Source organism: Scheffersomyces xylosifermentans (genome assembly GCF_036884685.1).
Source record: "Scheffersomyces xylosifermentans strain CBS 12540 chromosome Unknown RJT20scaffold_2, whole genome shotgun sequence".
Taxonomy (NCBI): Eukaryota; Fungi; Ascomycota; class Pichiomycetes; order Serinales; family Debaryomycetaceae; genus Scheffersomyces; species Scheffersomyces xylosifermentans.
Genome location: NW_027042940.1, coordinates 1,307,116 through 1,333,331, shown reverse-complemented (window position 1 = coordinate 1,333,331; position 26,216 = coordinate 1,307,116). Strand labels below are relative to the sequence as shown.

The 26,216-nt window shown below is 39.2% G+C and overlaps 14 protein-coding genes and 1 non-coding gene across 15 annotated transcripts; 7 read left to right on the top strand and 8 right to left on the bottom strand. All coding sequences in view use genetic code 12, as the record gives it.

Moving 5' to 3' along the window:
* Window positions 1–1,346: 1,346 nt before the first annotated feature.
* Window positions 1,347–3,266, bottom strand: RJT20DRAFT_144423 (uncharacterized protein; the record flags this gene model as incomplete). The annotated part of the gene is made up of 3 exons (XM_064918731.1): window positions 1,347–1,420; window positions 1,469–1,562; window positions 1,788–3,266. 3 exons carry the CDS (start codon window positions 3,264–3,266, stop codon window positions 1,347–1,349), a joined length of 1,647 nt encoding a protein of 548 aa, XP_064776037.1.
* An 887-nt stretch (window positions 3,267–4,153) lies between these two features.
* Window positions 4,154–4,225, bottom strand: RJT20DRAFT_t30. Its single transcript has one exon. It is a non-coding gene; the product is annotated as a tRNA-Glu (tRNA).
* Window positions 4,226–4,591: 366 nt separating this feature from the next.
* RJT20DRAFT_125855 (mitochondrial 54S ribosomal protein mL58) lies at window positions 4,592–5,308 on the top strand. Its single transcript, XM_064916613.1, has one exon. It carries the CDS (start codon window positions 4,670–4,672, stop codon window positions 5,204–5,206), a length of 537 nt encoding a protein of 178 aa, XP_064776036.1. The 5' UTR covers window positions 4,592–4,669; the 3' UTR covers window positions 5,207–5,308.
* A 295-nt stretch (window positions 5,309–5,603) lies between these two features.
* On the top strand, window positions 5,604–6,428 carry RJT20DRAFT_125853 (Sm-like protein). Its single transcript, XM_064916612.1, has 3 exons — window positions 5,604–5,670; window positions 5,751–5,979; window positions 6,163–6,428. The coding sequence occupies exons 1-3, from the start codon at window positions 5,659–5,661 to the stop codon at window positions 6,303–6,305; spliced, it is 384 nt and encodes a 127-aa protein (XP_064776035.1). The 5' UTR covers window positions 5,604–5,658; the 3' UTR covers window positions 6,306–6,428.
* Window positions 6,429–6,816: 388 nt separating this feature from the next.
* FUR1 (uracil phosphoribosyltransferase) lies at window positions 6,817–7,659 on the top strand. Its single transcript, XM_064916611.1, has one exon. The coding sequence runs from the start codon at window positions 6,913–6,915 to the stop codon at window positions 7,567–7,569; it is 657 nt and encodes a 218-aa protein (XP_064776034.1). The 5' UTR covers window positions 6,817–6,912; the 3' UTR covers window positions 7,570–7,659.
* Window positions 7,660–9,263, bottom strand: ARP1 (actin-related protein 1). The gene has a single exon (XM_064916610.1). It carries the CDS (start codon window positions 9,016–9,018, stop codon window positions 7,738–7,740), a length of 1,281 nt encoding a protein of 426 aa, XP_064776033.1. The 5' UTR covers window positions 9,019–9,263; the 3' UTR covers window positions 7,660–7,737.
* A 783-nt stretch (window positions 9,264–10,046) lies between these two features.
* On the top strand, window positions 10,047–11,145 carry RJT20DRAFT_125849 (uncharacterized protein). The gene has a single exon (XM_064916609.1). The coding sequence runs from the start codon at window positions 10,461–10,463 to the stop codon at window positions 10,980–10,982; it is 522 nt and encodes a 173-aa protein (XP_064776032.1). The 5' UTR covers window positions 10,047–10,460; the 3' UTR covers window positions 10,983–11,145.
* RPO26 (DNA-directed RNA polymerase core subunit) lies at window positions 11,146–11,930 on the bottom strand. The gene has a single exon (XM_064916608.1). The coding sequence runs from the start codon at window positions 11,879–11,881 to the stop codon at window positions 11,405–11,407; it is 477 nt and encodes a 158-aa protein (XP_064776031.1). The 5' UTR covers window positions 11,882–11,930; the 3' UTR covers window positions 11,146–11,404.
* Window positions 11,931–12,537: 607 nt separating this feature from the next.
* QCR2 (ubiquinol--cytochrome-c reductase subunit 2) lies at window positions 12,538–14,045 on the bottom strand. The gene has a single exon (XM_064916607.1). It carries the CDS (start codon window positions 13,954–13,956, stop codon window positions 12,841–12,843), a length of 1,116 nt encoding a protein of 371 aa, XP_064776030.1. The 5' UTR covers window positions 13,957–14,045; the 3' UTR covers window positions 12,538–12,840.
* Window positions 14,046–15,191: 1,146 nt separating this feature from the next.
* On the bottom strand, window positions 15,192–16,481 carry RJT20DRAFT_144415 (GPI-anchor transamidase subunit; the record flags this gene model as incomplete). The annotated part of the gene is made up of 1 exon (XM_064918730.1): window positions 15,192–16,481. The coding sequence occupies one exon, from the start codon at window positions 16,479–16,481 to the stop codon at window positions 15,192–15,194; it is 1,290 nt and encodes a 429-aa protein (XP_064776029.1).
* Window positions 16,482–16,913: 432 nt separating this feature from the next.
* Window positions 16,914–17,505, top strand: RJT20DRAFT_27922 (mRNA splicing protein). The gene is made up of 2 exons (XM_064919504.1): window positions 16,914–17,025; window positions 17,104–17,505. The coding sequence occupies exons 1-2, from the start codon at window positions 17,017–17,019 to the stop codon at window positions 17,392–17,394; spliced, it is 300 nt and encodes a 99-aa protein (XP_064776028.1). The 5' UTR covers window positions 16,914–17,016; the 3' UTR covers window positions 17,395–17,505.
* Window positions 17,506–18,020: 515 nt separating this feature from the next.
* RJT20DRAFT_125842 (uncharacterized protein) lies at window positions 18,021–19,082 on the top strand. The gene has a single exon (XM_064916606.1). It carries the CDS (start codon window positions 18,040–18,042, stop codon window positions 19,021–19,023), a length of 984 nt encoding a protein of 327 aa, XP_064776027.1. The 5' UTR covers window positions 18,021–18,039; the 3' UTR covers window positions 19,024–19,082.
* Window positions 19,083–19,172: 90 nt separating this feature from the next.
* VPS4 (AAA family ATPase) lies at window positions 19,173–20,880 on the bottom strand. The gene has a single exon (XM_064919503.1). The coding sequence runs from the start codon at window positions 20,619–20,621 to the stop codon at window positions 19,323–19,325; it is 1,299 nt and encodes a 432-aa protein (XP_064776026.1). The 5' UTR covers window positions 20,622–20,880; the 3' UTR covers window positions 19,173–19,322.
* A 1,405-nt stretch (window positions 20,881–22,285) lies between these two features.
* On the top strand, window positions 22,286–24,085 carry RJT20DRAFT_92882 (uncharacterized protein; the record flags this gene model as incomplete). The annotated part of the gene is made up of 1 exon (XM_064921455.1): window positions 22,286–24,085. The coding sequence occupies one exon, from the start codon at window positions 22,286–22,288 to the stop codon at window positions 24,083–24,085; it is 1,800 nt and encodes a 599-aa protein (XP_064776025.1).
* A 124-nt stretch (window positions 24,086–24,209) lies between these two features.
* RPS5 (40S ribosomal protein uS7) lies at window positions 24,210–25,207 on the bottom strand. Its single transcript, XM_064919502.1, has one exon. The coding sequence runs from the start codon at window positions 25,018–25,020 to the stop codon at window positions 24,334–24,336; it is 687 nt and encodes a 228-aa protein (XP_064776024.1). The 5' UTR covers window positions 25,021–25,207; the 3' UTR covers window positions 24,210–24,333.
* Window positions 25,208–26,216: the final 1,009 nt, after the last annotated feature.

The following is a 26,216-nucleotide window of genomic DNA, read 5'->3' as shown; positions in this document are numbered from 1 at the left end:
ACGAAAACGAAAACGAAAACGAAAAATCTCAACCAATATATAACCCGTTACGAAACAATCAAATTATATATATACTATATTTTAGTCTCTGCCAGTCTCTCCTCCAATAACACTACATTTCTGTCCCTTACCTGCACTTTTGCCTCACTTTGTCTCCAAATCTCACTCCATTTGTGGGCCTTTTCTGATGGAATTACTCGCTGTCGCAGTGTTTGTTCCTCATCTACTGGCTCTACCCGCAGGCCATTCACTCCATCCACACCATTCAGGTGGCCTCCAAAAATCAGCTCACCCAGCGAATCAATTTTTCGCCAACCAATGAGATTTTATTGGTTGGAGGACTTTTGTGTAAGACTGTGTGTGGGACGAGGAAAAACTGAGGCCTGAGTGGTGCGAGTGTTGGTAGAGGCAGTTGTATATATATGGAGCGATGTCTGTTTAGCCCTCAAGGCTATAGGTAGAAGTTGGTAACCCAGCACATATCAAACCGCCATCACAGCAATTATGATCGGACCAGGATTAAGAACCACCAGCCGTGTTCTCGCAAAGAGAAACTTCCAGACCTCTGCCAGAGCCATGAACGAGATTTATGGTACTCCAAAGGGCGGTGTATACTCCAACTTGCCATTCAAGGTCAAGGACAGAAAGTACGTTCCTTTCGGTGTCCTCTTCTGGGGTGTTTCCGGCTTCTTCTTTGCCTTCCCATTCTTGAGTACCTTCTGGCACTTGAAGAAGTCCGGTGCTTTGGACAACTAGATGCGATGAGTACCTGTTGGTAGCATCGCAGTTTTCCAATGACGTTTGGTTGTAGACTCATCAATTACCAGAAACCTGGACAGCTCAATAGCCTACCCAATTGGTCACTCCTTGATCCACTCCCATCTATTCATACATCTACCATCATCGACCTTTAATTCACTGTAGAAGCCATTGCTTGCTACTATTCACTGATTTTTATTCAATCAACAGTTTATCATGCATCCTGACCATCAGACTCTTTGAAGCATCTCGTAGTCGGGAATCGTCCGCCGAGACAACTATCTTAGTTATATTAACACAATATATTATGCTTTATGTGACAATTTGTAATTGTTGTAGTAGATATTTCATTTTAATCATGCGGCATGGATCTCTTTTAACAGACGACGAGCGGCATGGATGCTAAATATGCTGCACATTCCTTAAATGTGATAAGGTCTTAATTGCAATTTGCATCAATTGAACTAATGGCATATCCATTAATAGCCTTGCTAATGTGTTTAACAGTACTGAGTTCTTCTATTAAAAATTATATTATATTTCTATTTCTATTATACATTGGTATTAAGCAATGAGTAGCTAGACTATTATAAATCAAATCTAACTCTCTTCATGGAACCGATTCGTGATCCGGTTCTCTTCAAACTAGATTTGAGTACCTCTTTTGTTCTAGGTGAAGCCGAAGATCCTGAGCCCGCAGTACTTCTACTATTATTCGAAATTCCAATAGCACTGGTCGTATGACCAGCATTATCCGTTTTGTGTTTCTTGTAATCGCTAAGACTGAAACGTCTTCCCTCTTCCTCGTTTGTATTATGTGGTTGAGAGTGAAGATTGCCAGAGGTCGATATTTCATTGGGCGTTTCTGCAGCTGTAGATTCAGAGGCCTCCACCTCGGAGTGTGATCTCTTTAAACTAGTTCCTTCTGAAGTATTGGAGCTAGAGGTTGAAGGAGCATCTACGGAAGGTTGTACCTCCTCTATATTCTTTGGAGGAACATCGTTATTTGGCATCTCATTTTTGACAACCTTTGTGGAGGTAGGGATACTAAGACTTGGAAATGAAGGGCGAGACAGTTGATTTTCATCTCTATGAGCAGTGAGTGGATGATTCTCCACTGTATGACTATGATTTATTGGGGTTGGAGGACGAATTATGATATCCTCCTCAAGTTGAGATTCATTTCTTGGATCACTTGCAATGATTGAAGAATCTGACGGCTTGTGCACCTGGGTCTCTTCTAGATTATTTTGAGCAGTTGAAGCCATGTCGCTTAGGAAAGTATTGTGACCTTCCTGTTGATTCTCTGAGTTAGCTGCTCTTTGAGGTTCAACTTGTGACATGAATGAATCCATAAAGGAGAATCCCAAACTGTCGCTGAGTGATGTAGGTATCTCTGTAAGTAATGCAGGTTCTGAATCCTTTTCTTCAGCAGGAGCGTCATGTGTCTCAGTAATGACAGGTATCTTACCCCAAGAATTGATCAAAGACATTAACTTAGGGTCGTCTCTGACATCTCCTAGGATATTCTCCAAAAATTCTGGCTTGCATTCAACGCTTATTACAACTTTGTTTCTCTTCAAGTAGTTGATACGATCCCTTTTCCTCTTCAACTTCTCTTGGCGAATGCGATCTTTCTTCTTGAGATCAATTAATTTCACCTTAAACTTCTTGAGAAATGCATCCTGTTCAAAGCTATGACTATCCAATTCCTTTCTTATGGCTAGTAAATCCATGTGGTATTTTCTAACATTTTTTGAAAAATTAGGGATTCCGCCATTGTGTCCGATATTTATATCATCCACAATGCTGTCACTGATGTTGTTGATATCTGAAATAATTTGGTGACGCCTCTGTTCTTTTTCATGTTGAAGTCGTTTTTCACTTTCAGTAAGGAAACGGAAGTCAGGTTCGAAACGGTCTAGCTCTTTAATGAGATTAACTACTATTTGAAGAAGGATTCTACTTTCCTTCAATAACATATCTGGGGTCAATTTAGAGAAGTCAATGGTAGAAAGATCCACCATGTTTTTTGGTTTTGCAATACTGCTCCCTGTTGAATTGCTGAGTGTAGTTGCTCGTATAATAAATGCTTCGATCTTGTCAAGCTTACTCTTTGGAAACATTTCCGACCCATTAATAGTACGTATTTCACCCCATGTTTTGAACAAGTTAATCATTGATTGTCTTGTTCTGTTGTCCGTCACTATGGAGTATGTTTCAGTAAAGAGTTGATAAATATCTCTACCGTAGATGATATTGTAGGGGTTTCCGATGTTCTTGCACATGGAGTCCATGAGATAGATGGCGAACAACTTATATTGTGGAACGCATCTTTTGATCCTGTTTTCAACCATTTCTGCTATTACATCCGCATAGTCGGTATTCTTCTCTGCTATTGCTGTCAACTGATTTATTATGGTTCTCGAGTTGATAGTCAAAGTATCCAAGAGGTGCTGAAATGAATCTCTGGAGAAACCAGAGCCAGAAGCTGGCCCCATTGGCATGGATGCTGCTCGTGAAGTGGAAGGGTATGACATACAGTGAAATTTGTGATAGATGTGTTGAACTTTTAGTTCAACTTTTACTTACGACACAACGATCCCACGTCGCCTAGTGTTGATTTATATAATACTGTTTGATTACAGATATATAACTCAACCCCAAAAGACAGAGGATCTTGTTTCCTATTCTTTTCACCACAATGACGATCCAACACTTTGATGTCGAACGTCTCCAATAATATGTAGAGTAGTAAAGAGAAATGCGCTTTTATAAAGAGACCAAAATAACGACCAGTAACTCTTACCAAAAGATGAACTGTATGGTCGGTCTTTTCCGTGTTGATGTTTCTTCTAAGACTTCCAACCCAGTTAGAGTTGGAAGTGCAGTAATAATCTATCCTCTGAGCCCACCAAGTAGAGCCAGAGAAGGATAAGATAAAGAACAGAGTTTATTTAAAAAGTGATCATTCCGAAGATATGACATTCCTTTTATACCGCTACGTAGTTGGTGTACACACGACTCTACATGGTAGCCCGGTATTTTGGTATGCTAATCACAAGGCAGGTAAGAATAGTGAATGTCCATGCAATTCTTCCTGGTTTTTCATTCAAGCACGGACAAACAGGGAAGAACAAATAACATGAGATATGAGAAGTCTACTGTTGAAATAAAGTATTCATAGCCGACCACAAGTGAAGCAATGAAGATATGACCACATCCTCAATATAGCAAAGGCATTTCTAGATGAATGCAGGTTTTTATATAACTCTATTCTTCCTCTCAACAAGGAATAAAATTTAATTGAAGCAACCAGATGTTGAGTCGTCTGTTAATACATTCAATATGTTCGAAGACATTAATAACTCTTTGAAAGTTGTAAAAAAATTAATTCCGATACCGGGAGTCGAACCCGGGTCTGCTCGGTGAAAGCGAACCGTGCTAGCCGTTACACTATATCGGAGTTTAATATTCTATTCCAACATCAGTGCATTACCACATACTATATTAACCTCTATGCCGCAATATTGTCACTACGGCGCTACCAATGGAAATTGTTAACTTTGTATCAACGCAGAACCTTGAAGGATAATTACAAAATTAGACAATACATACTAGATTATCATTTATCTGGAGTTTTGCTGAAGATGGAGCACTACCTCAGTTTTTAGTGGGTATTCAATGAAGTTACTACGATATAAAAATCAATATGTTGCAAATATGGTCACGTGATGGAAACTCACAAAAATAGTGTTTGTGTGCAGCACTGAAAAACTTTTCAACTTAAGTATATTGAAGTAAGTGATAATCAATATATCGTACCGTTAAAGATCAGACACAGGGTTTTAATTTGGATCCATTCTATAGTTGGGGATAGTAATAGAACGATATCTTGGTAGCCATCACAATGCTTAGGAATTTTATCCGTAGATCATCTACGAGTGCATCTATACCCTTTGAGCCAGTGCCAATTAACAGATACAACCAAGTAAGATCACAGTTCAACTTCAAGCCAAAGAAGACACAAGGCTTAATTCATAACCCAGCATCTGCTATACACAGACCATCTATAAAGACTCCAAGAGCTTTTTTGCCTGAATCTGACCCAAGAAGGAAGTTAAATACTGGGCCTGTCTTTACCAAGGAACAATTACAAGACTACCCAATAATCACAGCATATAAACCACAGAATGAGAGAGACTACAGCGTCACACCAGAAATTGCAAGAAAGATCATTGAATTAAGAAACGAGGATCCAAAGACTTGGACTGTAACCAAATTAAGCAAGGAATTCGGACTTAGTATCCAGAAGGTAAACGTTTTCACCGGTATTTTGGACGAACACTTAAAGACCAAGGAGGTCAGCGAATTGACCGACAGGCAAAAGAAGAGAATCAACGAAAAGAAGAAGAGAGTTGAATTGTGGTTGAGAAACGAGTTTTAACCACTTATGCATTGTAATGATAGTTATATATATACATCCACCGCTGTACATAGCACTTTTCATGAAGAACGAATTAACAGTATAATACAAGTTCTCATAACACTTTATGGCGAGAGTATGTCGTAGCAAATTGCCTATTGAATAAAATTTTGTAAAATTCCATTTCTTATAGATAGCGACTCAGAGAAAGGTCCAGTATTTCACATCTCTTCACACAACTATCCATGGTATGATATTCTTTTACAACTAACTACTATTCATAAGTAACCACTGTCTAAACCACAGACTAGACTATGGACTATGTGTCGACTCTATATACCGGAATGGCCACTCCCATAGTTAAGGACTTTAAAGTGAGAAAACTTTTGGACAAAGTGAAGGAAGAACTGATGATAAAGAGTAAGACATAGCATTGTAGTTGATAAGTCATATAGATATATTGGTAGATCAAGATGGCCGAGACAGTATGTTGTTATTATTATGAATTCGGTAAAACAAAAGCGTTTCGATTTAGAAGAAATAGTTATTAACTAATGATGTTTAGCAGCAAAGACAGCACAACACCCATAGAAGGAGACACAACAATAACAGCGGCGGCAGCGGCGGGACAAAGCAAGAGGGACCAAAGAGAGATGCCATTTTGGACTTGAACAAATACAAGGACCAGGTAATCCGTGTTAAATTCATCGGAGGAAGACAAGTTACAGGTACCTTGAAGGGATTCGACCAATTGATGAATTTAGTGTTGGAGGACGTCACAGAGAATATCAGAGGTATGTAAATTTTCAGGCAGTAGATGCGTATTTGCCCAAATGCTTTATGATGCGGTAACTGTCTATATGGATATGTCACTTCTAAATAGCATTTGGCGGGGCGATATTACCATTGAAATAATGTAAAGACCGGCAATCATCCCAAGAGAGAGAATTCAGCTTACTAACATAATTTTTTTTTAGATGCAGACGATGACAGTGTATTAACAGACAAGACCAGAAACTTGGGGCTTGTTGTAGTGAGATGTACTTCGTTGTTGACCATTTCTCCAGTGGACGGCAGCGAAATCATTGACAATCCATTTGTCGTAGCAGAAGAAGAGTAGATGAGAAACGAACTATCGTAGTATCACCGCAGTTTCATTGTTTTAACATTTGAACTGTTTAACTGGTGGTATCACATGTAATATAGATATTAAAAACCAAGTAATATATATTTTTTTGCTTTCCGTATTATGTAGTTTGGTATTCTTTCCATGTGGCTCGCTTGTGCAGCCGTATGGATTAATATTAGTTAGAGACGCCTATACATTTTTCTGAGGTGGGAGCGCTACACTCAATAACACTGTAATATTAAGTATGTACTCATCAATTCTATTACCTCTACAATTTCATTACATGTCATACATTCATACGATTATAGCCATTCTACTCCATAACCACCCTCCATCTCTTCTCTCTCTCTACTCTCTACTCACCTCTTCCTATTCCCTCCCTCTCCTCTCCCGACTCTCCCTACTCCCCACTGCAATTAGAGTTTGCGGCATTCTCGTATTTAAGATAAGAAAAAAAATATTCTGATCATCTCAAACAGCCTGAAAAAATCATTCGACCCACTAGTAATTAGAATAGAGATTGGGGAACAAGATAGGTATTTTGTACATAGTTAGCATACACAGCCTTGAAGAACCAGTCAAGTACCGAAGTTGAAATATGGCCACGTCGCAAGAAATCGAAAAGAACGTAGTTTTGCTCCCGCAAACCAACCAATTGATCGGGTTGTACTCTATCATTCGTGATCAGAAAACCAAAAGAGGAGATTTCGTGTTCTACTCAGACAGAATCATCCGTTTGCTCGTGGAAGAGGGCTTGAACCAATTGCCAGTTGAAAAGGCCACTATTCAATGCCACGGTGGAAATGAGTACACTGGAGCCAAATTTTTGGGAAAAATCTGTGGTGTTTCCATCGTCAGAGCTGGTGAATCCATGGAAATGGGATTGAGAGACTGCTGTAGATCAGTAAGAATCGGTAAGATCCTTATCCAAAGAGATGAGGAAACAGCTTTACCAAAATTGTTCTACGAGAAGTTGCCAGAAGACATTAGCGAACGTTATGTGTTCTTATTGGACCCAATGTTGGCTACTGGTGGTAGTGCGATTATGGCCGTGGAGGTCTTGTTATCAAGAGGTGTCCAGGCCGATAGAATTTTCTTCTTGAACTTGTTGGCTGCCCCAGAGGGTATCAAGGCCTTCCAAGAGAAGTACCCTTCAGTTAAGATCATAACTGGTGGAATTGATGAGAAATTGGACGAGAATAAGTACATTGTTCCAGGTTTGGGAGACTTTGGAGACAGATACTACTGTATTTGAAAAGTTTGCTGTTTTTATTTGCTGTCTATGTATACATATAATGATTAATGTTCTCTATTAATATCAACTATCTGTTAATAAAGGAGGCTACCTGTTAGCCTGGAGTATAATTTGAAAAACACCGTGTCAGTAATCAGTAGTTATGTAGCCGAATAATTTTAACAACAATTATAAGCACTTGATATGCACAATTTCTGGATTCTCCTGATACTCTTCGGAAGTCACCCACATCTTTCTAAATGTCGAGAGTCCGGCTAAAATAGAGCCTCCTATCCAGGTTGAGTATTTTCTCTCAGGAGGGGCATATATTTTGATTTTCATCTTGGTATTATAGCTGTTAGTGTTGGAGCTTTTGTTCCATACACTGGAATTATCTGAACTTGGCAGTTGCATGGTTTTTAATTCAGATAAAAGTCTATCTCCAAAGTTAGTTAAGAGGGTGTTTCCACCAGAGAGAATTATGTTCTGGTAGAGCGTTGGCCTGAGATCCAAATCTGTCTTAGAAATGGCTAAGGATGCAAGTTCATGAATGCCAGGAGACTCATCTCCTATTAATTGGGGATTAAACAATATTTCGGTTGATCTGAACCTTTCCACACCAACCTGTATTTCGTGGCCGTCTGGAAGTTTATATGTCGAGAAAAGCTCTGGGTTGGCTTTCAAATGGTAGTTTGTAGCATATAATTTCTCATCCTTAATTGGATCTTTCGATACGAAACATGTCTTTTCTTTTATCATACGGACAATCTCAAGTTCAGAGGAGCTCAGAAGCGATACTCCTGTCATTCTGCGTATGTTAAAGGACAATTGTTCTGTGATATCTCTTCCTGCAATGTCCATTCTCTTTATTGATGTTGGCAATGAAAATCCCTCATATACTGGTACTATGTGACTGACTCCGTCCCCGCTGTCTATCACCAAACCCGTAGTTCTGCCTGAAGCGTATAGGGAGAGTACTGCTTGGATGGAGACGTAAACACACGGTACGTTGAACAGCTCAAATAAAAGCTGGCACATTCTATCTCTATTTTTTCGGGGATTTAAAGGAGCTTCTGTTATAAGCAATGGATGATCTTCTGCATTAGTCTTCAAGTCCTGAGAATAAGTGTGATGCCATAATCTTTCCATATCGTCCCAATTATTCACTATACCATGTTCAATGGGGTATGATAACCGCAAAAGGCCTCTGTTCTCCTGGGCCAAGTTTCCGACAAAGGTTTCTTCTTTGGTCGTTGAAGAACTAGTTCCAGCTGCTGACGTTAAGCCTGCTTTGGAGTCGTCATTTATGTTGGAGAGCAATGAACCCGCCATTATCTTTTGGTATTTAGGTCTTCCTACGATGGCCGATCCGTAAGCTTTGGGCTTGTCTTCTCCTGCAAAGCCCGCTTTGAGGTTACCGGAACCATTGTCTATGACCACTGGCTGGTTATAGAGGGTTCCAGATTCCATTATTGTGCAATTGGCTATTTTTTTGTATTGTTTCTGGTGGTGTGTTCAGTTGTGTTTAGAGTTTCTTAATGGTGTTGTTTCTATTTGAACTAAATTCCAGTACCTTTTTCAGACTTTTTTTATTTACAATTGTGTCTATGTCAATGGCTAGTTTGTTGAGTCTTCTACTATATTGGATCGTCGTCAAGTGCTGACTCAGTTGAACACTACTTCCTCTAACGCCCTAATACCAGCTCATACAAACAACGGTTCTCAATTGTTTGCAGCAGATTTGTCGTTAATGTTTTTTCTGTGATCTACGCGTAAATAATCAAAAACAGAAAAGTGCGACTGAGGGAACAGTCAGTGTCAAGAAGAGACAGTGAGAGAATGAGACGAGGAGATTGAGTTAACTGGGAGAAAGAGACTTCACGATGAGAACGAGACAAAAAGACGAGATTGAGTTGACTGTGTGATTGGGTTGACTGAGAGAGATACCCTTCTATTTCGTTAATATCTATATAATGTGCAACCACTCTGTGGTGTTCTTCATATGTACTGAGACGGTTATGTAGGTAGTGTCTATTATATACCTAATATATAATACACCTTATATTTTCCATCTTATGTATATACTTACTGGTATTTTCTCAGTAGGTTATAATAATAAGTGTGATAAGTGTGCTTGTTCTTCGAGTTATGTGTCATGTTTTATATGCTCCAACGGTTTATTGTTCACGACGTTAAGCACGTTAGTAGAATGTCCAGTCTGTAAGCAAACACTATTAAACTTGTTTTTATTCAGTAAGTAATACTACCATACAAGCAAACTAATATTGCATACTAAAACATTAATTCGTATCCCCACTCAATACAAACTACACTGAATGCTACTTCCTGGACGACTTCTTCTCTCTATCATGTTTCCCAACTCTAACTAAACGTTACACCCAGTCAATGGTCTTACGAACTGCATTTTTTTGCAGTCTCTACTCTACACAGTTAAGCACTGTATAAAACAATATCAGTATTAAATACATAACATAACACCTTAACACAGTAACACATTAGCACAATAACACACCTATTTACATATATATTTGTTCTTCGTTTGAGGTTTCTTTTCGATTCGTTTCGTTTCCTCTATTTTATTTGTTGTGCGTACAGAGCATTGGTTCAATTTAATATAATACGTTACATTCTTTATTCTCACTGTTGCTTTCATTGTTTTACTTTTATTCGCTACCTTTCATCTATTGATACATTTGATACTAATCATTTTGAAGCGTGATTTTTTTTCTTAGATCTCATTTTAGTAGTCGCTTAACTTCCTTGTTTTAGTTACACTGTTTTGCTTTCATTAAAAAAGATAGGCGCCTATTTGATCCACTTCGTCCACTTCATCCACTGTCACATATACACTCATATTCTCACATACTCACATAATCATCTACCACACCACAATGCTGGCCCTCAACACGCTATCTAACTCCCAGAAATCCCAGTTGAGAAACGCCTTCACTCTCATCGACGGAGAATCAAGAGACTCAATCATCACAAAAGACGACCTCGTCAAACTCTACACTACCTTAGGACTCAATCTCCCCTCAGACGACCAGCTCTCTTCGATGTTGTCCCTAGAAGGTGACGACTCCAATAGCAAAGACGCTGGAATAAATTTCACCCAATTTCTGAATATAATGGCGAAAGAACTCCTGAAATTGGAGGATAGATCAACAATATACAACGCTCTCAAGGTGTTTGTCGACGACGACAACGGAGACGCCCGCTATGACGACCTCATAATAAACTTTGATACCATTAAAGAAGCGTGTTGCTCGGTCCAATTAGGCGACATCGGAACTGGAGACCACCGGTTGGCAAGATCTACCTTTGATAAGATGGTAGACGGGTTTGTTAAGGAGCAGATGGATGGAAAGAAGGTGTTTTTGGCATCGAAATGGATGGACGCCTATATCAATTAGAAGAAATAGATTGGAATCATGAGCATTTACAAATACAGACATTATACGAAGAATCACTACACCTAGTATCTTCGAAATTCTCCATATGTGATACGAAACGTACTTCTCTAAGAACATTTTAAATTATTTAACTAAATATACACAAATTTATTAATACTTAATAAACGAAGTAAGGACAATGGAGTGATAAACGAGTCTGATATATGCAAAGGTTTTCGAACTTCCAATGAATCTATTCTTCGAATCCCCATACGGAAGTCGAAAGGAACAATTGGATTGTTCAAAATGATGGTTATGGCGATGCTTTTCCTGTTATGGTCTTCTGATGTCTCGACCTTAGGCACAAAAGGAGTCTTTAATGCGAATTGTTGCTTAATGTTTTGATAAATGCTGACATAGCCATACACTACAAGCATCAGCGGTTAATGGTCTACAATCAACTCGTCACATCCCCAGTCCTCGAAAGAACCATCTGGCAAGTATCTTCTGATAACCAAGGGGATTTTTCTTTGAGCCAACTCCTTCATGGCAATCTGTAAAGGATCAGTCTCACCTTCAATGTCAACTAAAACTGGAGCATTGAGAGAGATTTGCAAAGCTCTCGTTCCCAATACTCTTGCACGCTCATATTTAGTCATGTATGGGGTTGTGGTTCTCTTTTCTTTTGGAATGGACAATTCCTTGGTCGTCTTTGCTCTTGGTTGTTGGTTTCCAGCGTCATCGGGGCCAAAGCCTCCGTTTATGATGGTCTTTCCGTCGGCAGTCTTTACACCAGCATCACCGCCGTTGACGTCGTTTTCTGGTTCATTAAAGTCGTCTTCTGAGAAGTGGTCTGGCGCATCAAAGTCGTCGTAGTTCTCGGCACCGTCGTTGAATGCGTTATCTTCAAAGTCTGACATCCTGCTACGTATATCTATCTATGGTAAATCAACCTTCTGACCTTAACTCTCTACTCTCTAATAGGACTTCTTTCAACCATCTGAAAAACTCATCAAAAAATTGATGTAGTGCAAAAGTTGGTCAAAGTACACGACCACTAGTATCTAGTGATGGCAGCAGCAGCAGCAGCAACGGCAGATTTGCAGCTAAAAGACTGCGGAATGGTAATGGATGGTCTGTGAAAGGGTGTGTGTGAATATATAACTGTGATGTGGATATACTTCTTTGACATATAAGGTGTTATATATATATATGTGTGTAGTCTATATATTGTCTATATATATTCTACATATATTCTATTTATTTGACTAACTATATTGCCTTTACATGGTTTTGTATATATACACTATGCTAAATGCTGTTACTTGGTAGAAGTGAGGCATTCTCATTATATGAGATTAAGTAAAGTAGCATGTATGTTATTTTAATTTTTAGTGCTCTGTCAAGTCTCAATGTTCCATGGGAAGCAGCTTATAACCCTATGACTCAATTATTTCAAATATATATAGATTGTCTTTGATATACAAATCTTCTGAATTTTACATGAATATTACCATGAAATTCTATGCTGGGCAAATGATATACTACTTTGCCTAGCATACAAATCACCTCTACATCTCGCGGTTACGATAAATATATTAAACAGTATGTATATATAATATATGAAAAGAAAACTTGATAAAAATAGTGGCATTTTCCTGAACAAAGTTAGTCCTTATTCATCCTCTGCTTGGTTTACCAGTGTCATGAGGCATAGAAGTTCGGGTCTTGCGCCATTCGCCTAAAGCGAGTGTTTTGAAGTGTATGTATTTGTTTTTCCTCTAGAATATCAATTTTAACGATCAGATCAGAAAAATATGCACATGATGAAGAAGTGTTCATTAGGTTATGATTTGGGAATATGAAGCTCGCGGTTCGCTTACAACTCGTTGGCGTATGGCAAAACGTCAACGTCACCAATGGCAACGTAGTTGAACTCACCTAATTTAACTGGCGAAGCGTCAGCCTTGATATCCAATGGAGACTCGAAGGTGGACTGTAATGCAACGGATAATTGAGTGGCCTTGGTGGCGTTAGTCAAGTCAGTGGTGGAGACAGAGTCTACAACCTTCTTGGCTTGCTTAATACCTTGGGCAACCTCAGCAGCAGAACCAGTGACAGATACGACGAATAAACCGGCGTCTTGGTACTTGTATAAGAAGGAAGAGGCACCAGCAATCTTGGATAATGGAGATGGAGCACCTGCTAAGACGGAAGAACCGATGGCTGCAGACAAGGTCTCGTACTTACCGAATTCAGAAGTCTTAACTGGAACACCAATGAAGGCACCAGATTCACCAGCAGCTCTGATTCTGGATTCCTTACCCTTGAAGAGCTCAACTGGGGCAGCAGAAGTAGAACCAGAGGCCAAGTATGCAAAGGAGGACTCTCCAATGAAGGTGTCTAAGTCCTCTGGGTTGGCACCGGAAGCGAAGATGGAAACATTGGATTGTTTGTAGGCATCGGATGCAAATTGGGCGACTTCGTCAACAGAGATCTTGGTGGTACCATCATAGTACAATGGGTTACCCAAACCCTTTCTGAAAGACAACTCGTGCAAGGATTCTACGGCAGTGAAAGCATTAGAAGCGTGAGCGGCCTCGTATTCGGCCTTGGCTGCTGGCAAAACAACCTCGGTGAACTCGTGTGGTCTGAAGGAGGTGTTGGTCAAAACAGAACCTAAGGCCTCGACGTAGTATGGCAAGTCTTCTTTCAAGAACTGAGTGTTCAAGACAATGGCGTCTCTGGTGACGTTAGTGGAGAAAACACCACCCAATAACTCGGATTCTCTGGTGAATCTCAAGGCTGACTTGGAGCCAGTATTCAAGAAGTTGAATTTGGCGGCCAAATGGGCGACACCAGACTTTCCAGTCTTGGAACCGGCGTTGTTGACCACTACGGAGAGAGTGGTTAAAGCGCCTGGAGCGTCTCTGGCTGCGACCTTGATAGACTTGGTGGCGGTACTTAAAGAACGGGCAGAAACACGGGACAACATTATGCTATGTACGAGAGACAAGACGACGGCTAATGACACTTCAATTCGACGGTCACTGGTGGTTTCAATTGGTTTTCCTTAACCTTCAACCGGTGATTTCCATTGGAATAAGGCCTTTTTTTTTCGCACGCTTTTCACGCCTAATTGAAAATTCTCGCGAGTTGATTGGCAGGAAGTGGTGTCACGTGAGGTGTGTTTGTTAGTATATAGATTTTAGTAGGTGAATAGTGAGTAGTGAGTGTAAGTAAGTAGTCAGTGTGAGTGAGAAAATGCTAGAGGTGAGAAGTGAGGTGTGTTGCATAAGATGGTGAGAGTCATTGTATGGTGGAGGTGATTATATGTGTACGTACGTTTGCCTCGGTTAGTTATGTCAATAGTAAGTGAATTGTTGTTATTACTTTTTAAGAATTAAGTAAATGGTTTGTTAGCTATTAAGATTTAAGTGAATGGATTGTTAACTTTTAAGAGTTAAGTAAATGGTTTGTTACTTATGATAGTAGAAAGTAAATGGCTGTTGGTTGTGTAAAAAGAATGAGAGTGTCAGTTTTGTAAGTAGTAAGTAAAGGGTTTGTTAATTATGTAAGTAAAAAGCAAATGGTTGTTAGCTTTTATGAGATTTTGTCAGTATGAGATTATGTGAGTGCATTATCGAGAATGAGATCTATTCAATGGAGAGAGTGATAACCATGGAATGCGAGTCTTTTTGCAGAGTGAATGAGACACCTTGGATTTTTACTGGTTAGTTGGTATCGTCTGTCTCTCTTTTGACATATTGTTGTATATTGTATCTCTCATTGTCTGACGATTTGTTTGTCCCTCAGTAGTCCACCGTATACTCTGACCTATGTTACTGTTTGCAGCTCACTGGTTGGTTAGTTTTTCGCAGTGGGTGTAAAAAAGGCTGCAATTTCTGAAGCAGATACATTTTTTTAATGATGCTCTCATATATCGCTTATCATAGATGTGAGTATAATGGTGGTGGTCATATTTAATAATTTATATTCGTGGTAAAAACATTGCCTTGCCTAGGCCACAAATTGGAAATGCAATTAGCTAAAAATGAAAATGGCTAGTGTATTACTGTTGTTTATATTTTAATACACCGTACGACCATCTCCAAATCCTACCAAAAAATCGACAATAACAAGTTCATTCTCTGGCTGAAGGCATTTCTTTTTTTTATTTCGAGACTATATTACAAAAAATGCTATACAGAGTAGCCTATTACCAATATCCTATATCTGCGTGAGCCTTAACTTTTCTCTATCGCCTTCAGGAATCTTATTTTCAACGATGTAGTCGTACGTCAACTTACCCCAGAGAAGATCCATGATGATGAAAATATGAACGGCTCCCCAAATCAAGTTGATACTGTAGAAGAAATTCGAGTTACCGTTTCCTAAAACGATCCAACAATAGTAGAAAATTGGAGACAAAAACAAGCATACCAAAAGTGTTAAACCGTAGATGAATGTAAATTTACAGTATGGGAACACAGTAGCTTTGAAAATGGGCAAAAGTGACAATCCAAACGCTAAATCTCCCACTGTTGGATATGATTTAGTGAAAGAAATCCATATGTATGACAAAACAACCGCCAAAAATGAGTCTCCTACCGGTGCGGTAGTCTTGAATTCATACAACCTTAATGTCAATGGCAAAATGAAAATACTTGAATATAAATTGAAGATACCAATGTAGAATGGCGTAAAAAATTGGAACATCTCGGTGAAAATATACCACCATAATCCCAAGTTTGGTGATATCTTGTTAAACATAATGATAGTACCGTAGCACAGGTCGAGAAATTGGAATGAGGCAGTAGTTGCAAATGAACACAAGAAAAGAAGACCAAGAGTACTGATGAAGATAGCTCCTCCTTCAAAGTAGATCTCTTTAGCGTCCTTCTTAAATAAGGCGGTCTTTGCTAATGCTAAGATTGGGAAGACCAAAAAAACAGGACTAAATGAAAGATATGTCGCAAGTCCCAATGCAATCATAGATCTCCACACATTTTTGCGAATTAAAAGCTGATTCAATGATTCTGTTATAAAGAGAAACGTGAACACAGATGTGGAGTGTGATAAATTAGTCAATATGATGAGTGGATTGAATAAATAGAAACTGGCGATTAAGTCATCATTAAATCCTGTCAACTCTTTTTTCAATCTCTTGCTGTTATGTTCATTGTACCACTTGTTTAGCTTGAGTAGAATGGTGGTTATGTAGAGATCTATCAAGGTGTAGATCAAATTGAATGCAATGGCGCTTAATGGCTGGGGTAAGAAGTCGTCGAATAACGACAACAAAACTACCAACAATGGAGGGTTGTGATTAACTCCTCCATCATACAAATTGATATTGTGACGCAAGTAGTAGAATGCCTCTTGCAATGATTTGAACGAGTTGACTGGTGTAGAAATTTCATTAATTGACGACAATATGCTTACGATCTGTGGCAATACCGTGGGAATTACAAATCTCACGAGACCACCCAAGATGAGCACCTGTTTCAACTTACTCATTGCCTCAATTATGACTTCAATCCGTTGCTAGTCTTGAATTGTAGCCAAATCACTTTGCTTATTAAAACTTCGTGTAAGTACGTGTTTGAATCGTTGCAGTAACTATTGGGAGTCTGGTGAATGCACGACCTGGCAAGAGGGAAATTCGCAGCTATTCCTTAAGTATGGGAGAAGATATTGGGACAACTTTCGAAGTACATAGGAAGATACAAAAAAACAGAATGTGCTATCAATAAAAGTGTCGTGATCGTGATTGTATTATCATTGGTATTCGTATTCTTATCTTTATTTTGTAATATTCGGTGTATTTTTCAAGAGCAATGGGGTATTCGATTATCTGCTTTAAGCTTTTGATTAACTATTACTGTAGACTTTTTCACTGACAATAGGATGCTGCTACATTAATGTCGTGATGTCGTACGACATGGCTGATATAATTCAACTCTCACTTAGCTCTTAATGAATGAGTAAAGTAGTCGCTAATACTCTGGATTAATATACGCCGTGTAAATCAAATAGCATCCTACCTAAGCATATGTCATCGGTACGTTCACTATTTTAATATCTGAACTTTTCGGATAATTTCCTCGTTTTACAAGTTTTCCCGTACTAACAATTCTAGTTCCAACCGATCAACCCAAAGCCGTTCTTGAAGACCTTGATAAATAAACTTGTGATAGTAAGGTTGAAATGGAATAAAACAGAATATAAAGGAACATTGATTTCCATAGATAATTACATGAACTTTCAGCTTGACAACACTTACGAAGTGATACATGAAGAAGGTAAGAATAAAGAGGAGCTCATCGGTGAAATTTTTATCAGATGTAATAATGTTCTTTTCATCCGAGAGGACAAGACTGGTGTGAATGCAGCAGGAACAAACGAAGACAACATTGAAGTAGATGGATAGTTTCAAACTACAGATTGTTTGAAGGGACTATAGAGCTCAATGAGCTGTTGCTTCTCTGATAATCCAATTAATGTATATTAGCTAGAGTTCACTTGTTACACCACTAGAAGGCGTTCTTGAGAACTTCATTGCCAACTTTCAATTTGTTACAATATCTAGAAACTATTTCAAAAAGTTTGGGTCCGCTGTATAATATTATCATATATAATGTATCATATATAGATGAATTTTGGCTTTAATATAGATAGTACGAAGTTCTCGATTTCAGCTTTCCAACCCCACCAACTAATATTTCATGTGCTCGTCCCTTGTTGTAGCCAATACTATGTTAACACACAGATATATATACTATTTCATAGAACAAATTGTTTATTACGATGAAAAATACACCTTTGAACCACTACTCCTATCTAACACTGCCTACATTACCTTAATTCTTTCTACATTACCTTAATTCTTCCTACATCACCTTTTGCCTCTCTTTCCTACTCTTAACTATGCTCTCTACAAAGTTTACCTCACAAGTTTCTTAACTATGCGATACTCATTCGCACTGAAAAATTCATAGTGAACAGAAAATCAGCGATTCAGTAAAGAAGATGGTAAGTATCTTCTTTCTAGGTTGTAGTAGGCCAAGCACACAGCATGACAGAACCTACCGTCCTCCCTTACGGAGGTTTTTTGGTCAAAACATTAGAAGATGAAAAGGAAAGAGAGGCGAAATTGGAATCGCAAGCCGTTGTGGTTTTAGTCAACGGAGAAAACGAAACCTTAAGACCAGAGGCTTTAAGAATCAGAGGTGTGGACAGTCTCTCCACAGAAGATATCAAGGCATTCATTGACTACTACGTTAACTATATCACTGTGGAAGGTGGATCTGAAGAAGATGGAACTAAGACTTCCGAGTATCTTCCACTCCCAATCGATGAACAGGTTACCTTCAAGGTTCAATGGATCAACGATACTGCCGTCAATGTCGTCTTTGGCACTCACGAAGAAGCTTTTCTGGCATTGACTAAACTCTCGATTGCAAGCTCAAATCCAGCTATAGAGAACACAGCTGAAAAGTTACAGCCACAATTAGACAATCCGCTTTACTTGAGTGAAATTGTTCAAGAAAGAGAAACAAAGCCATACAATCCAATCATTGTCTTCAAAAGTAAACGGGACTTGTCCAAGAGATTAGGAATTGAATCAGAAGAAAAAGAGGAGCCTTTAGTTTCTCAAACCGATGGAATGGATGAAGATGAGTCTTCAGTTGTTTTATACATTAGACAGTCCTTTCAGCTGGACAGAAAGGTAAAGAATGCAAAACTTTACTCTCGTTACTATTTATTACATGGAGAACCAGAGAGAAAGTTTCATAACAAGCGTAGGGGCCAAAATAGGAGGGACTCTAATCGCAGCCGTCATTCCAGGCCAAATAATGGTGATGAGGATGAGGAGGACCTATTTGCTGACAAGTTGAAGACTATTGGATCAGGAAGAAGCAGAAATAATGCTAGAAGCAATGCCAGAGGCAATGCTGATGAGGAGGAAGATCTCTTCGCCGATAGATTAAGAAACAGAGACAGATCTAGATCGCCTGACAGAATGGAAGATGACTCTCATAGTTACAGAGAGCGCTAATACGGCAGGATCGAGACAGAATCGTGTTTCGAGAAGACTTGTTTTATTTCATTAAAATTTGTATATTAGTTGTAAAGATTGTTCTTATTGAAGAATATATGTAACATTTACAAAAGTAGTAGTACAGATTTGTTGATTAAAGCACTTTTGGGCATAATACTAAATTAGACAACGGCGTCGCTCTTCAACTAACCTGACTATTTTATTGTCCACTAATGACGAAGAAGGTATCTTCGTCTTCTATCATTCAAGTCGTAGATCATGATTTTCTTAAAGTTGGGTTCATTCAATCACTTAGATTAATTTCCCTCTTGACCGAAGTCTTCAGTGAATTTAATATGGTTCTGTATATCTGAGGCGTTCACTGTTGGTCTATTACTCTTGATAGACTTTATGAAATCCTTGATTGTCAATGGTGGCTCCTTCAATTCGTCTGTGCCAATGTCCATCCAGTTCATTTCTCTGGCTCCTTCATCTCCTGGCGAACATGGTGTGAACTTTTCAACCCCATCATCAAGTACTGGCTTGAAGTGTGTAGCCTGTTGAATTTTTCTGATAGGCTGCATCAATGCATCTCTGACTACAACGGCCACATCATGACCGGAATATCCATCCGTCATTTCTGCCAAAACCTTGTAATCTTGCGTGGTACACTCACAAGGAACTTCTCCAATATTGATCTCAAACATTCTGGTTCTAGCTTCGACTTCCGGTAAGGCGATATAAATTCTTCTTTCAAATCTTCTTCTAATAGCAGCATCTAATTGCCATGGAATATTTGTAGCTCCCAAAACCAAAACACCGTCGGAGTCATTTCCCACACCATTCATTTGAACTAATAATTCGGTCTTAATTCTTCTCAGTGCCTCACTCTCTCCCTCTCCTCTGGGACCACACAATGCATCGACTTCATCAATGAAGATAATGGCAGGTTTGTTTTCTCTAGCCATAGTGAATAATTGCTTGACTAATCTTTCGGACTCACCCATCCATTTGGAAACCAAATCCGAAGAAGAAACAGAGAAGAAAGTTGAGTTGGCTTCTGTAGCCACAGCTTTGGCCAAATACGACTTACCGGTACCAGGGGGTCCAAATAAAAGAATACCAGATGTAGGTTTTCTGTTTCCTACAAACAATTGCGGGAATTTCACTGGTAATATGACGGCTTCTTTCAAGGCTTCTTTAGCAGCATCCAATCCGGCGATGTCATCCCACTTAACATTTGGTTTCTCGGACAAAATGGCTCCTGCCAATGCTCCCCTTAATTTTTTGGTGTCTGCATCATCATCATCTCCATCTCCGCTCTTCTTTGCCTTTGTAGATCCGCTGGTAGACGAGCTTTCAGCGGAATTCGATTTGTTCAGTTGTTTCTCCAAGTGGTCTTTTAATTGTTCAGCTCTGGTCAAATACTCAGTGAACTTTGACTTCACAAGTTCCTTTGACTTCTGGTTTTTTTCGTACTTGATTGCAAGCATCAAGTATTCCAATCCATTGTAGTACAACTTGTATGCCTCTTCGTATCTTGTGGCGGTGTCTGCATCGATTGCCTTCTGCACCAAATCAATCCCCTTCGATAAGAAATCGGTAGCCCCACTCATTGTAATCAGTAGATCAGCGGTCTATATGTCTATGTATGAGTGTAATTGTGTGTATTAATCTGGTACTACCAACCTCACTGTATACTATCCACTGTTATATGTGTTATACGTGTTATTCAATGTTTGTCTTCGTGATGATTGACATATATTATGAATAATCGTAACCACCGTTGTCGATGCTATCGATTAGGGGTATCATGCTGAGCGTTAAGTGAAGGGAAGCGTGAGTGTAGGGGGTCGTGCGCAGGGATAAATGCCACTTTCGAAATACTGCAAAATAATTGCTGAAACCTGAAGGTGGTGGTGGTGGTGGTAGTAGTAGGAGTAGGAGTAGGAGTAGGAGTAGGAGTAGTAGTAGTAGTAGAGGTGATGGTTGGAGATAATTGAGAAGTGTAGTTCTGTGATACCTAGAGATGGTTAATAAACACAGGAGAAAGTGAATGGTGAGAAATATGGAAGGTTTTGTGAATGTCATTTAATAGTATTTTTTGAAAAATGATAAAAATGCGTTATAATCTTTAAAAAGTGAGTAAGTGATTCTTCGGACTTAATATATATATATATGAACTCAGATTGTCAATTTTTGTTGAAAAAGTCCGAAAATTCGAAATAGCCACTCTACCAGCTAAAAAAGATAGGATCTGGTTAAATCTAATTGGGCATAAGTTCAATTCACAGAAATTGAAAACGGTCAAAAAGGCTAGATGCGACTTCGTGCTAACCACCACGAGCCAGACCCTCTCTCCGGCAAAACATAATCGCGGAAATGGAGGGCTCGCAGCCATTTCCTGGGGAAAGACAAAGCCTCCACAACTTAGAAACCATCATGATAACTGTGGAAAGATAATAGAAACTGTCTACTCTGCAATAACAGGTAATTACATTGGATGTTGCTACTCAAGGGAGAACATTCCTTTAGCAATTGAAATTCACAATAGTCTAATGGACAAATTTCTGAATCTAGAGAACTCTGACAATGAGAGAATGCCTTACACATTAAATTCTCACCCCCAACTCACATCAACATAATAAACAATTCCAGACCACCGTCTTAATTGCTTGCGTGGACTCCCGATTCACTTTAGGGTTCACCCGTAATACATTCTCATAATAAACTGTACGTAGTTTACCCCACCAGTTGTAGTCTACTTTTATTTGCTAAGCTTTTTTCCGCATACTCCCATTACAAATCTCGGAAGCACGCATCCGACAAATTTTGAATAATAGTTTTCCGAATCAACGTACGGCTGATGAGTCCGAGGTCCAAGTTTGATTATGCTGCTATAAAAACCGGTCATTCATTACAGACTATGTTTAACCAACTGTATAACTACGATATATCAACTAGTTCAGCACAATGTACATTCTGTGTGCATCAAAAGCTGTCAAATTGATTCAAAATGCTACAAGAAACGGCTTCAAAAAAATTTATCAATTTGACATATGCAGTAGATGGAACCTTGCACTTATCCTAATGGAGGAAAGGTCGTATACTTAATTAGTCATCTGCTTCCGCGTATGCAAGGTTTGAAGGATAGCATGCCGTGCTAGTAACTTAAATACAACAGGTTCGCCTTGAATGCACGTATTTCGAGTATGTCATACCACCAGTAGACAGTAGACGGATTTGACAGAACATGAATTCCGGCGTGGACTCTTCACTGATGTTTAGGTCAGGAACTTCTGACACAGACTCTCACAAATCAGACGATGCCACAGTAGCGCCATATGCTGTGAATCTCATCAACACTATAGCTTCAAACTCCTGTGGCAGTAGCATACTAAGAACAAAAACAAACCAATCGGAACTATCGCGGATTATAAGTGCTATAAAAGATGACCGCCAGCAAGACGATCAAGAATATGAAAATTACAAGGACAGGAACCAGCCAGAATCAATTTTGATAAATCAACTCGACTTGGTTTCTCGGCACACGTCTAGAAATGATCTAGAAAGTAACATAATAGTAGGAGGAGAGAAGGATAAAGTTGACGAACAAGAGGAAACACTTCTAGACGATGGACCACCACTAGATGGAGGGTTTGCTTGGGTGATAGCCATCTGTGCTATGTTATCGGTATTCGCAACTTGGGGAGCTAATGCTGGCTATGGTGTCTTCTTGAACTTCTATTTGGATTCAAATAGCTTCCCCGGAGCCACTCAGTACGACTTTGCATTAATTGGAGGCCTCGTTGTTTTCTTTGCACAATTCTTAGCCCCAATAAGTGCTTTCGCATATAAAATCTTTGGGTTTAAGGCCGTTTCCATTGTCGGAATAGTGGTCCAGACGGCTGGGTACATACTATCTTCATTTGCCACGCAGATTTGGCAACTTTACTTGACTCAAGGTGTCATGGTGGGAGTTTCGTTTTCACTCATTTTTTTGCCAGCGACCTTAGTCTTACCAACATGGTTTGACAAAAGAAGAGCCACAGCTATGGGAATTTGTGTTGCAGGAGCTGGGTTGGGAGGTCTTATCTTTTCCCTTAGTGTCAATAGAGTCATACAACAAACTGGCGACCAAAGGTGGGCTTTGAGAATGTGTGGTTTAGTTGCTTTGGCTGCATCAGCCTTTTCAACTATTCTCATGAAGCCAAGAAACTACAAAGCTTTGCCATTTTCACAAACATTGAAGAAGGATTTCTTAGTCGAAAACATCAAAATTATCTTTGATATGACAGTATTCAAGAACTATGCATTGGTGGCGTTGGCCGTTTGGTTTGCCTTGGCCTTGCTCGGGTATACGCTTATGTTATTTTCACTTGCATCCTATGCCAATAGTGTAGGCTTATCGCATCAGCAAGGATCCGATTTGACAGCTATACTTAATGCTGCACAGATAGTGGGACGTCCATTGATGGGTATGTCAGCCGATTACATTGGAAGAACTAATATGACTACTACTTTCAGTTTCCTTATTTCAATTCTTATTTATGCATTCTGGATCAACGCGAAAACGTACGGAGCATTAATAGGTCTTAGTGTTGTCCTTGGTTTGATTGTAGGTGTGGGGAGTTCCATGGCCCAGCCCGTTGCTTCTGATATTTTGGATGAGACACCTGCGATGCTTCCAGCTGCATGGTCAGGTATGAATATCTTTGTATCCTTTTTCTGCTTGGTTGCAGAAGTAATTGCGTTGTCCTTAGTAAAAAAGGGACCTAGTCCGTATTTACATACACAAATCTTTGCTGGTTCGTGCTTCTTTGCTTGCTTTATTGTAATGCTAGTAATCAGAGAATGGTTCATAAGAAGAACTTTAAAGAGAAGACTTGCAGCTACCCAATCGAGAATCTCTAAAAAGCAAAGAAGGGAAAAGGGCTACTTGACAACAGATGCATTAGAACCCACAGAAGATCCTGAAAGTTTGGAAATATTACAAGAGAGGGTAGAGAGGTATGACAAACTATTAAGACCATCTCCTCTTGCATTTGTTTTGAGGACAGTATACCCAATTAGAGTTTAGCTCTTCATATATTTATTTATTCACTATTGCATGCACTCATTCCACTTACAAAAGTGGACCTTATAATAAACAATGCTTAGCACTTTAAATCGGAATGCTCATCCCCCATCCCCTAGAAATATGTTGATTACTGATAGCTACGTGCTCGATTAATTTAAATATTATATGTTTCTTTTATACATTAACAAGAAATATGACTGTATTTGCAAAGCAAATTTTGAAAGATAAAAATACACAATATCGTTCTCTTAACGGTTAGACTTGGCAACTCTCTCTAATTCATCCTTCTTCTTGATAGCGTAAGAGGTAGAAGAACCCTTAGCAGCGTTAATCAACTCTTCAGCCAAACATTCAGCAACAGTCTTGATGTTTCTGAATGAAGCTTCTCTGGCACCAATGGTCAACAAAGCAACGGCTTGGTTAACTCTTCTCAATGGGGAGACATCGACGGCTTGTCTTCTGACGGTACCGGAAGAACCGATTCTGGTGGAGTCTTCTCTAGCACCAGAGTTGACAATAGCGTCAACCAAGACTTGGATTGGGTTTTGCTCAGTCAAAACGTGGATGATTTCCAAAGAGTGCTTGACAATTCTAACAGCCTTCAACTTCTTACCGTTGTTTCTACCGTTCATCATCAAAGAGTTGGTCAATCTCTCAACAATAGGACATTGAGCCTTTCTGAATCTCTTAGAAGCGTATCTACCAGCAGTGTGGGAAACAAAGACAGGAGATCTGATTTGGATGTAGTCAACTAAAGAGACATCCTTGATTTCAACATCTTCGAAAGACCACTTGTTGAACAATTTAACCTCTCTGTTGGCAATTTGAACCTCAGCTGGGATTGGGGTAGCCAACTCAACTAATTGGAATTCTTCCTGAACAACTGGTTGTTCTTCTTGTTGCTCTTCAACGTATTGTTCTTCAACGTCAGACATGATTACTTGTGGTTGACTATATGTATGTGTTCAAACGAGACCTCTAACAAGAGTTTAATATTAAGCGATGCTGATTTGAAAAGAAGTTGAAAATTATTGGTACAGGTAGGTGCTGCATTAGTCGTTTGGTTAATACAATCAAAATTTTCGTGTCACTTACCCGGATTTTTCATGCTCAGAATAGTGCAAAATACGAGCTTTGTAGTGAAGTTTTGAGAACACTTTCCTAATTGGGATTGATTTTAAGGTTTATAGCCCTATATAATTGCACGTGACCCATACATTGTACATTTATTACTAGTACTGTTGCAAGTTGTTTCGTCATAGTAAGAGCTGCAAATTATCATATATTGGAATGAAGTGTTCCTAGGGGTACATAGATAGGTAGTACGGAAACAGTAGGTGTGGTTTAACATGAAAGAGAATGTGTTTTGGGGAATTTCTCCAATCTACAATATAACTAGCCGTTCCGTCAGACTCAATTGGCTGCTATTTTTCTACAAAGGTGAATTTACATCACACGAACTCCAATTTTCTCCGAAAAAATCGGATATTAGAGAATAAGTGATCTTGGATATGGCTCTAGTTTGCTATTGATATCTATTGTGTGTATTTATGGCCATCTTTTACCTTGTCATTACCATCGACTGCTTTGGCCCCAAAAATCTGATGGTTGTTCCAAAGATCACCTGCACATAATATGGAAAAATTTTTATCGACAAAGTTACTTCATCGACCCAATTAGGCAATGTAAATTCTAGAACAGGTGCGTAAAAACTGGACCACTTGACAGAATCTGTTACCTGTGATCCCATGTCACGAGACCTTCGTCAATGGCTAATTCAGGTGGTGTTGCAGAAAATATGTCCGATTCCATATTTTCTAATGAGAATTCCGGATCCGCACAGGATATTCCGCTCTCCCACCTTGTTGCGTGGGGGGTTAATTGTACTTCCTTTGGCCTTACTTATCTGTGGGGGTTCTGATAGACACAAGGTGGCTTTAACGGAGCGGACGACGACGGAAATCGCACTGTGACGATCCATGAAGATCATTTTACAGGGTCAAATACATTTTTGATGCCAAAAGTGGAACAGAGGTTTTTACTTCCAAGCATCGCTTGCAACTCCAATAAGCACTCTCAGCTGACGATGCAATCATCATATGGCGGGTCTATGGATGATAATTATGGTTCC